The 11,051-nt window shown below is 40.5% G+C and overlaps 1 protein-coding gene across 6 annotated transcripts; it reads left to right on the top strand.

The window, feature by feature from the left end:
• The first annotated feature begins 39 nt into the window (after nucleotides 1-39).
• TUBD1 (tubulin delta 1) lies at nucleotides 40-9,462 on the top strand. 6 transcript variants are annotated; one of them, XR_012631676.1, is made up of 10 exons: nucleotides 40-125; nucleotides 1,435-1,629; nucleotides 2,232-2,379; nucleotides 2,805-3,021; nucleotides 3,559-3,790; nucleotides 4,579-4,743; nucleotides 5,426-5,566; nucleotides 6,104-6,287; nucleotides 7,544-7,776; nucleotides 9,334-9,462. XR_012631676.1 is itself a non-coding variant. In XM_074890339.1 (9 exons), exons 2-9 carry the CDS (start codon nucleotides 1,458-1,460, stop codon nucleotides 7,644-7,646), a joined length of 1,362 nt encoding a protein of 453 aa, XP_074746440.1. In that variant the 5' UTR covers nucleotides 40-125; nucleotides 1,435-1,457; the 3' UTR covers nucleotides 7,647-8,642. The 6 variants fall into 6 exon arrangements, 5 of the variants coding, with proteins under 5 accessions (XP_074746440.1, XP_074746442.1, XP_074746444.1 ...); XM_074890339.1 differs by lacking the exon at nucleotides 9,334-9,462 and having other exon boundaries at nucleotides 7,544-8,642; XM_074890341.1 differs by lacking the exon at nucleotides 9,334-9,462 and having other exon boundaries at nucleotides 6,104-6,191; nucleotides 7,544-8,170.
• The last annotated feature ends 1,589 nt before the right edge of the window (nucleotides 9,463-11,051 follow it).

Genomic DNA, 11,051 nt, shown 5'->3' with positions numbered 1-11,051 from the left:
ACCGTCGTGCCCGACTGGCCCGGAGTCCCTTCTGGGCATGCGCGGAGCGGGTTGTTCGAAGGCGCGTCCCGGCGGGGAAGGGGGATCGCGTGTGCGCCGCCGGCGCCTGAGCGAGGGGTGTCGAGGTCAGCCCTGAGGAGGGGCCGGTGGTGAGCGGGGCTGAGGGCGGCCGGCGCTGCCCGGGCAGGGGCAGGCAGCCCGGGAGAGCAGCTGGCCCGGCGGGGAGGCCCGCGCGGGAGGGGGCCGGTGAGGAGAAAGGCTCTGGAAGGGGGCGAGGTGGCCGAGCGACGTGAGGGCCGGGCGGCGGGCAGCACCGGGACATGGCGGCCCCGGAGGGCGGGCGGCCGTTGGGCAGGCCCGGCGGAGCCCGAGGGGGTCTCCCCACGCAGGCCGGTGACGGTAGCTTCAGAGGGGAGGGCGCAAACGACAGCTGCCTGCTCCGAGTGACATGCGCAGAGCACACCGACAGTAGGCACGGGAGGGTCGGTATCACACGCGTGGGTTGGACATGAGCCTTTTCTGAAAATCATTTGCATATTTATTTATGTCTTTATTTGCTGCGGTAAGGAGTAACTCAAGTCTTGCAGTAACACACAGGCTGGCCTTAAGCTATGAGGTGCAGACTGGCAGCAGCACTGAAATCAAGCACAGGAATCAAAAATAGCACATAACCTGCCTGCAAAATGCAGCAGGATCAAGTTCTAGGCACTGGCAGTTATCCAAAGAAGGCAGTTACAGAAGTGCTGCAGCACAGCTGGGATGATAATGAAAACTAGCAGCCCAGAATAATGAAGTGAGTTTAAAAAAATTGACCTTGTTTCTGAGAAAGGAGAATAGAAAAGTGAGAAAGCAGAGCTACTGCAAAATGCCGAGTGGGGTAAAAAATGTCAAAACGTACCAGTACTGAATCAAAACCTTTGCTTTCTGTGGTGGAAGCAAAGGGAATACTCTAGGGAATCATTTTGTCACCTCAGTAGATTTTGGCATCAGGCCCATAGCAGAACAGGACTGGAAATCAGCTAGATTTTTGAACAGTCTTCACATTTCTAAAGGCTTATGGTACTTCCTTATTATGTTTTTACAGCCTAATCCTATAACTTTGAGTTATAATTTTTTGTTTCTGTCCTGCCTTACTAAGCAAAAGTAAGAAAACAAAGACTTGGCTTCTTGTATGGTTGGTTTCAGCTCCCTCCAGATGTACAGCAACAGTAAACAGATTGATTTCCTGTAAACTGCCATCTGCATTCTTCTGATGCTCAGGAGAAAGTGCTGACAGTCTGCTTTTCTGCAGAAATAGCCAGTGGTTATAGTGTAGCCTTTTCCTTCTCACTAGAGGTTCTCGAAAAATTGCAAAACTGATCAGAAATCTACTTGTCAGAACTTCTTTCCCCCCTCTTTTTCCACAGTTACTCAAGGCATACTTTTCTTTTTTAGGCTTAAATACAAAGTGAATAAGAATGTCGATAGTCACAGTCCAGCTTGGTCAGTGTGGTAATCAAATTGGTCATGAGGTGTTTAATGCCATCTGCAGTGACGTCCATGGCACACATGGCTTGTGTTCCAAGAAGGAGAATGAATCCTACCATGATGCTTGCAAAGAACGTTTTTTCTGTGAGGAAGAATCTGAAGGTACAGCATTTAAGTGTTTGTTTCCCACAGAGGGTCTGGTTTTCAGCCTAATACAGATAAGAATACAGAAAAAATGTCTTTTACCTTCAGTCTTGAAGAATTGTCACAACCTACTTTCAGTCTTGAAGAACTGTCACAACCCTCTGCTTTCATGACATTGCTAACAACCATGGAAGCAAAATCAGTGCAGTAAAGTGTCAGACCACAGAGCGAGTTTGCCAGTAACACAGCCGGGAGCTGAGCATGTGTGCATCCATAATCTGTCTTTCCAAATGTCTGCATATTCTGCTGTAGATAGATCCTACCATAGAGTAGGACCCAGAGTATCTGAATTTGGTGTTATCAAATGCATTAAGTGGTTTCTTTCCTGAAAGATCTATGGTGTCTAGAGTTCAGATTTGTCTTTGCAACAATAGATGGTTTGTCAGAAATCCAGGGCCTTACCAAGTCCTTTCTGTACCTGCCTGTACTGTCACATTAATAGTTCAGCTTATGTGGGCGGGAGGAATACAATTTGGGCCGTGGTGCAAGTCCATCCATCTTACGTAAACAAGCTCTAATATTGGCACATTATTCTTAGTTTTGTTTTTCTTCCTATCCAGTACCTATTGCCCGGGCTGTGCTTGTTGACATGGAACCTAAAGTAATCAGCCAAACCTTATCAATGGCCGCCAGGTCTGGCTACTGGAAATACGACGATCGGTCGCACTTCTGTCAGAAGCAAGGGTCTGGGAACAACTGGGCAAATGGGTATGAACAATTGTTTCAGGCTTCACTGAGGAGGCTAATGAGCTGTCTAGACTCTCCAGGAGTGGCACTATTGCAGCTGTGTGAGGTACAGAGTATGTAACATTAACCTGATTTAAGTTAAAGGAGCAGTATATAGAGCAGTGAAATTTCTAAACTGCTTTTTGCAAGGTAAAATTGGTATTTACAGTGAAAATGTAACATTTTAGAATCAAGTGACTATAGTTGATTTAAGAATAGGAAACAGTAAGGAGAGTTTATAAAGAGTTGTTTTACAAAATGTCACAGCTGAGGATAGTTTACTGCAGATAGAATGGATGACATAACGTGAGGTTATACAAATAAGAAAATTATGCTTTATGAATAGCTTTCTGCTTTTATTTTGATATTATCTGCCCTGTCTCACTGTTTTTTCTGTTATTCAACAGTTATTCTGTTCACGGGCCTAGACACAAAGAAGTGATAATGGATCTGGTGCAAAAAGAAGCAGAGAAATGTGATCGTCTCGGTGGATTTTTCACAATAATGAGCATGGCTGGTGGTACAGGATCTGGCCTGGGAGCATTTGTGACCCAGTGTTTAAGGGATGCTTTTCCAACCTCATTTATACTAAATCATGTGATCTGGCCCTACGGCACTGGTGAGGTGAATGTTGTATTTCCCAAAGATACTCTACAAGTTTATAATCACTGTTTATTTTCAAACATAAAATATCTGCAACTGAAATACACTAGAAAAGAGGTACATTTTACTTTTTAAAAGTTTAACATGACAGCAAGTAACACAGCTAATGAATTGTTTGCCTAATATTTGGTACATGCAGTTTCACAAAAAAAAACCCTTCTTGATAATATAAGTGCTAAAGTATAATGCATGAGAATCTCTATTAACTAACTAGAAATCTCCTGTTACGATAGAATGTCAGCATTATAATCAGTTCCCAGACAGATTTTATTCTAGCATGTTTGTAGGAAGTGAGATGGATAACATGATTTTCACAGGTCTTGCTCTCTTTCCATGAAAAAACTTTGCTAGATCTTGACCTCATTCTGCACTTTGGCAAAGAAAATTAATCACTTCCTAAATCATAACTGAGGAAATGACAGTAGCCAGAGGATTATAAACTAGAAAGAGATTAAGTTGTTTGACTCTTATTTGTGTGTATTTTTTGTTTGTTTCCAGGTCATTGTTCAAAACTACAACTCTGTTTTGACTCTGTCACATCTGTACCAGTCATCAGATGCCCTTCTTGTTCATGAAAATGATGTCATCCACAAGATCTGTGCTCAGCTGATGAATATTAAACAGATCTCCTTCAGGGATGTAAATCAAGTCATCGCACATCAACTGGGGAGTGTTTTCCAGCCCACTTACACAGCAGAAGGGGGCTTACACTACAGCAGAAACCCATTAGGTATCTAACACAGAGCTGGCTAATGCATCCTCACACATCTTTGTGTAATCACTTCATGTTGTGAATTTAAGATCCTCAGTCTCCTTACTCAAGCATTCGGATACATCCCAAGTTTTAAGACAGCAAAAGTGAAGCAAAAGACCAAATTAGAAGTTCAATCCCAATTTTGTAGCAGAGTCAAAAATAGATCCCCCAGCTTCTGGTTTAATTCTGTGCCAGAACCACCCTGTTTCTCCTTTTTCAAATGATTATAGACACCCTTGTACCTATGTACACATTTCAGAGGAAATTTGTGCAGGACATTAATTTTGGACTGGGTTTTACTTTTCACATTAGGTTAGAAGTTTGTATAAACTGAAACAAAATGAAAGTGTTGTGTTTTGCTCAGGCAGAAGACAGGCTAGCATACAACTTGGTAGCAACAGGCTGACAGCTGCATCTTTAAGGGATTAGAGAAAGTTCCCTATATTGCCAAGAGTTTTGCTTGTAAAACTAAACTTTCACATCTGTCTGTCAATCTTTTTAGCAGTGCATAGGGTCTTTGAGATTTTGAGCCAGACTATAAAGCAAGACAAGTCTAAAAAGAGCTACTGACATATTTGTATAGAACTCAGCAGTCTGTAGAATGTGTGTCCATATATTTGTCAAATTAAAAGTTAATATATCCGGCTTTGTTTCTTACCTTAAGTTGCCAGATCTTTGTAAAATTCCTCACGCTCTTCTCCTGTTTTAGCTAGGCTATGCAATATTTTTGTCAAACATGAGCAGCTGTTAATTTCTTCTTTCAGGAGACTTAATGGAGACATTAGTTCCACATCCTGAATTCAAGATGTTGGGTCTTCGTAACATACCTCAGATGCCTGAAAACTCCCTCGCTTATAGCACATTCAGTTGGCCTGGACTCATCAAACATTTAAGGCAGATGCTCATTGCTAATGCTAAAATGGAGGAAGGTAAAAAGCATTCACACATTTTCAGTATCCATCACTCTTTAAGCATTTATTTTTACAGATGAAATAAAGTTTATTGTTTTGTGGAGCTTGCTGACTAGCTTTAGTCAGTTCAGAAAGGAGTTGCTGCCCTCAAGACAGCAGGAATTTGCCTCTACATAGCCAGCTGCTCCTTTAACTATTCACTCAGCTGCCACAGCAGCTCCCGCCTTGCTCCCAGACATCTCAGTTAATTATAACTATTGAAAATATGCAAAACAAACCAACAGTTTTCGGCCGTGCGCTTAATTTACATGATTCATTTAGAACATTCCTTGGATAGTTCTGCTATGCTTTTTCTTTTTACACCTTCTAATAAAAACCATGCTTAGCTCTCCCATATCATTTACATGGGGAATTCAGTATAGCTTCCAGTTATGCAAGGAATGGGCTGGCAGACTGCTAAGTATAGAAACATTTTCTCTGGTAAGACTAGTGACTAGCAGGCAAATAATGCTGGATTAACACTGTTTTTCTCTAAGAATTGTGTAATTGCTGCTTAACTAATGTGCAGAAACTACAAACCCTGCTATGATGTCAGCTTGGGGCACAGTGTTAGTCACCATCTGACTCTTTAGCTAGTCTGAATCCAGGTTTCATGAAACACTAGCTTTCTTTTATATCTTTTTTTGCCAAAATCTCATAGGTATTGATTGGCAAGTACAACCACCTCGTCTAGGCTCCTCCCTCCCCTCCAGCCATTCCACCAACAGGCCCCTGCATTTCAACACTTCCATTGCCAACCTGGTTATCCTGCGAGGAAAAGATACACACAGCGTAGACTTAGGTAAGAAGGAAAAACACGGTACTTCAGTGATTCTTGTTTCAGATCTCACTGTTTTCTTTGCAACCACATCTGATGAAAGTGAAAAAACCCCAAGGCCACGTATTTGACCACTAAGGTCAATATTCACTCTAAAAACATTTTAAGTCCAAGGCCACGTTGTCTAATTGCTCAGGGCTGTTATATTTACAGCCAAGACTTCTGTGTTTCCTGAAGCACTTCAGGGAAGGAGGAAGAGACTGAAGTCCATATATATGATAGGATTCTTGGGCTGTATTGTCTCAAAATATATTTAGCCACTTCTGGAGTGATGAGCATAGCTTGCAGATGAAGTACTGACACAAGAGTATGCTTCTAGGTAATCTAATGAAGCTGTTTAAAGCAGTTATATTTTCAGCAGGCTGACCACTTTGCAGATTTTTTTCCAAGGCCTGAATTGATCTGCCAAGCATTGATTAGGTCACACAGGACTACCGAGACCAAGATGTCGGAGCTGGGAGCTTTACATTTGTCAAAAGGGTTGTCTTATTTCTGCTACAGGAAGTTTCCGAGATCCCTCACTATATACATCGTGGCTAAACCCTCGGGATGCTTTTAATGCGTGGAAAACACCCAGAGCATTTAACAAGTACGAAAAGTCTGCTTCTTTGGTCAGCAATAGCCAGTTCCTGCTGAAACCTCTTGACAATGTTGTAGGAAAAGCTTGGAATATGTTTGCTTCCAAGTAAGTGAAAATAATTATGGTGATACTTCATTAATAACTGCCAATATCTTCAGTGGTAGCAAAATCATTTTAAATACAGCTCGCTCTTTCAGGAAGGTAATGGTGAGTAAGCATGAAGACTGTTCCCACACTTTGTGGAAACATTTTTATGCTTGAAACATGATGGCAGGGTGAGGAATACAGAACAGTGCTTATGTTCTGTGGATAAATGAGACCAGAGATTCTAGTGCTGTCAGTTTGACTATTTTCTCAGTAATAAAACTCCCCAAATTTAGTGCATTCCAATGTGACCATTCTAAAAATAACACATAGAAACTCTTTTACTGATCATGTAGTTTCTAAATTGTGTACAGACATGCTGCCCAGTCTGGGGAAAAAGGTTGCTGGGTCAGTTCAGAAGCATTTAGGGGATTTGTGTGTTTACTAAGGCTCCCATGCTATTAGTTTGATTTTTCATTAGAACTAAGAAATCTAGAAAAAGAATTGCCTCTTTACATTGATCATCATGAAGCCAGGGTTACTGCATGTCACAGCAGATGCCTGCTAAACATGAGTTTCTAGCCCAGGAAATCTGCAATTAAAAGCAAAATGAGGAAACCTGCTGTCCCTAGCTGTGCTCTGGGTTTTACCACCTGTTACAAAAGCACCAGTGATGAGAAGCCAAGCTAGCCTGCACACACAGGTTTAGGCTTTGATCTCTATAAATTACTTTTCTCATTTATTAATCCCTTGTCCTTCCATTTCACAGCTAGTCCAATTTTGTTAGCTGCGATTTTGTTTCCTTAAGCAATACACAAAGTTATAAAACCTATTAGAAACGATTGGAAGGGACCTTAAAGATCATCCAGTTCTCACTCCCCTGCCATGAGCAGGGACACCTTCCACTAGCCCAGGTTGCCCAAAGCCCGGTCCAACCTGGCCTTGAACCCTTCCAGGGAGGGGCTAGCCACAGCCTCTCCGGGCAGCCTGTGTCAGCCCTCACAGGGAAGAATTTCTTCCATAGATCTAATCTGCATCTCCCCTCTGTCAGTTTAAAACCATCACCCCTCATCCTATCCCTACACCCCCTGATCAGTAAGTATGAATAACAAAATGAGTTCAAGAGAGCACAGTTTAAACTAACCAGCACAGTTATGGGTGGAAATCAATCTTCATTTGAAGTTTTTACAATAGCTATGCAGTCTGATTTCATGTGTCAGATTCTTCACTATTTTCTAATGTCTTACCCATTTTCCTACTGTGACTTCAACACACAGAGCCTATATTCACCAGTACACTAAATTCGGAATCGAAGAGGAAGATTTCCTGGACAGCTTCACAGCTCTGGAACAAGTGATCTCCAGTTACACCATCCTTTGATATTTTTTTTTTTTTTTTTTTTTTTAAGTACTCTGAAATAGAGCTTTCCTGAAAGAACCCAGTGCTGGAAAACCTTCCATCAACTTCCTGAAGTATATAAATTACTGGACTGTAGCTATTTTTCAGTCTTGTAAGCAGTGTGTGTGTGTGTGTGTATCTTAGAATAGTAAGAACTGAATCCGAAATTAATATATTCATATGGACAGGTATTATTAATTTATAATATATATAATAGCTATTTTTCAATACATTTGCTATGTACTGTAGCTGAGTCTTTGAACATCATTTTTGGCACTTGGATAGTTTTCATAAAGACTGTCTATACAAAAGGATTCTTTTCCAGGCTGAACTCCAGCATCTATTCATTCTATCATGAACTAATGTGTGATAAAAATTACTTGTGTGCTTGACTACAGTAGTAAGGCATCCCTCATCCTCCAATTTCAATTTTTCATTATAACACTTCACCCTAAGAATGCTTCAATATTGATAAAAACACACAGTATCAGAATTATTAATCCAAACTCCATTCGGGTATCATTCAACATACAACAGTGTGCCACCTGTTCCTTTAAAGCAAAGTAAGACTTAAATTCTATTTTAAAGACCTTAACCTTGGAAGTGGAAGTTTTGAACCATCTTTTTAAAAAAGGTATGAAGGGTTCTTCATTTTTCTGTCATCCTCAAGTTATATTAGAGATTATAATGAATTATGTGCTTTTCTGGCCATTTCACTGTGCTGTGTTTTCAAGTGGTGTTACCTACCACTTGAAGAAAAAAAAAAAGTCCCTACAGCAATCAGAGGTCTTGGCTATTTATTATAGGCAAACCATAGGTTTAAGAAAAACTACCAACTCTTGCTCTTCTTCCAGTAAGTTAGAAGCAGGTAGGTTTTTTAAATTAATTTTTTATTTAAACCTATTTGGGAGGAGAATTGCTGGTAGATTTCAAATGTAAAAGCCTGTATTACAATAAATATAAATTTTATAATTTCAAAAGTCGATTTAAGAAATGGGCTGGGTTTTGCACAGATTTTACCACAACCACAAGGTGGTGCCCCTGGGAAGCTGCAGCCTGCAAACACTCGGCTGCACCAGCCTGATAGGAGGAAGAGTTTGTGGGGGCACAGACTGGCTGTTTATAAAATAAAAGAGTAGAGTAGAATTCAGGATAATGTTCCAACACTGAGCTTTCTTCTGCCTCTGATAGCTTTTCACTTAATGGGAGGGAGGGCTTTTGGAATTCTTGCCACTCCTCCCCCTTCATCACACTGTTCTCCCATAGAAATAATCCCACTCACTATTAAATAGGTATGCCAAAAATAGAAGTGAAAAAATCAGTCTCAAGGACTTCCCTTGACAAGTGAGCAAATCTCATAGTTTCCCTTCAGGTTTTGGTGCTGTTTCATAACAGGCTTCTGATCTTCTAACTAAAAAGATGAGCACGCACATAGTATGATGCTAAATATGATCAAGATGTTTGCACTATGGCTAATGATGCCCACAGAGAAATCTTACCCTGTTAGAGATTCTGATTTAGATTTTAAATCCTTAATGAATTAACAGTGGTAGAAGCAGAAGTGACGTTATACTTCTGCTAGGCTTCAGTTAGAGCATAGCAGGCACTCTGTATTACTTTTACCTTTATTTCCTTTCCTAATTTCATTTACCTCTTCACTTTCGTTCAGGTCAGGTACAGAGGCACTAAAATCCACTCCTGGAGCACCTGTGGCAGCTCTGGCACTTGACACCTGGAATAGCAAACAGACTTCTTGACAAGATTCAAGTAACTATGATTGAATCTGAAGAAAATAAGTAAGTACTGAGGCTAAGTTCTCAATTGCTCAGATACACCCACAGTAATGGTTGTGTCAGTGCAAGCCTCGGTGGATGCTGATAAATTTCATGGTAGCTTATAGACAAGCAATGTTAATCTTCTCACGCCTTCAAAAAAAAAGTTTCAACTGCCTGTTAGTAGTAGGGCAACCTTCAGCACACATTAAAGTTGAGTCTAGTCCTAGTTCATGCAGAAAAATTATCTATGTAAATTAAAAGCTATATTGATGCTTCAATTCAATAGCTAAATCATTAAATATACAGGGGAAAGAATCATCCGTGGGGTGGGTGGGGAGAACACAAGAGGAAAGGCAAAGTGGAGAAAGCAGATAGGGTAAATACACCCAATAACTTACAGAAAGACACTTGACATTTATGACAAAACATTTTGACAATATTCTTCTTGCAGAACACAGTACATAATCCAACAACTCAGTCTGGTTTGCTTTCTGTTTTCACTCAGCTCTGCTAATTCATTTTAGGAACTCCCTCTCAAAAGGGGAAGACACAATAATCATAGTTCAACTATTCAGCCATACTTCAAGCCCTACACTGCTCAGTAAAATTTCAGTTATTTGGAAGTTCAAAACTGCATATAACTTCTGTTATAGAATATTATTTGCAGTATTTTTTTTTTCCCCACAAAATCACTTCCTGACAGCTCAGAGCTAGGGGACTGTTGTGATCAAAAGGGCTTTTCTGGTGTGTTTTTCTCAGTTTCAACCATTGTCTTTAGCTTGGGTATTTTCACAGAAGAAACGGGAGGAAAGATTGCACAAGAAGTTAAGATAAACAGCACAGGCAATTCAAGTTTGCAAGGAACAAAGGGTCAGGAAAGGAGACGGTATGGTGAAGTCTTCCCTCCTCCCTCCTTCAAAAGGCACAGGATGTTCAGCAACATAGAAATAATTTTCCCTAGTGTTTTCAAGAGATACCAGACTGAGAATTTCTTCCAGTATCCAAAATGAGAATAGGTAATTTCATGTCTAAAGAAACAACCAACTCCCAGAAATGCATACTCATCCTCATTGTTCCACAGGACAGGTAAAAGATTTTTAAAAAGCTAAGGACAGGTAAGTCCTCTCAGAAACAAAGAGAGCAATGGGGTTATTGTACTGTTATATCAGTAGGTAACTTGATCGCAGAAATAATCTCACATTATCTCTATGTATTCATAATTCTGAGAATGAAGCAAATAGAGCAGGCACTTCTTGCACCTGTGAATGATATAGACCCATTTATCCATTCTGTATAGGGAATTTTATTATTTATGGCTTATGTCACTTTTAGTTAATGGAGCAGGATATTTGGGGGTTTTTTTAAGTTTGATGGCAAAATTTGGGCCATGTCAGGAAATGCAGCACACAGCTAAGATGTATAGCCCCAAAGCAAAAATAAAAAATTTCTTACTCAGTCTGTAGTTATAACATATGAAAATATAGAGGAACGCTTCCGCAGCTGAAAGGCAGAGCTAGGCCAACAGGTTCATTACTGCTTAAGAAGGATACTTCTTTAAGAGCTTGTTCACTTTGGATTCAGGGAAAATACTCCTACTTGCATGGAAAAACAA

The sequence above is a fragment of the Strix uralensis genome, chromosome 20, assembly GCF_047716275.1.
Source record: "Strix uralensis isolate ZFMK-TIS-50842 chromosome 20, bStrUra1, whole genome shotgun sequence".
Lineage (NCBI taxonomy): Eukaryota > Metazoa > Chordata > Aves > Strigiformes > Strigidae > Strix > Strix uralensis.
The sequence above is the reverse complement of the archived record's forward strand: the minus strand, read 5'-3'. Positions and strand labels throughout refer to the sequence as shown.

Excerpts from the sequence above, each read along its gene's own strand:
- TUBD1 (XM_074890339.1), top strand. The coding sequence starts at position 1,458 with ATGTCGATAGTCACAGTCCAGCTTGGTCAGTGTGGTAATCAAATTGGT. Across the intron at positions 5,567-6,103 it reads TACACACAGCGTAGACTTAG|GAAGTTTCCGAGATCCCTCA; the intron begins GTAAGAAGGAAA and ends TTTCTGCTACAG. Across the intron at positions 6,288-7,543 it reads TGGAATATGTTTGCTTCCAA|AGCCTATATTCACCAGTACA; the intron begins GTAAGTGAAAAT and ends TTCAACACACAG.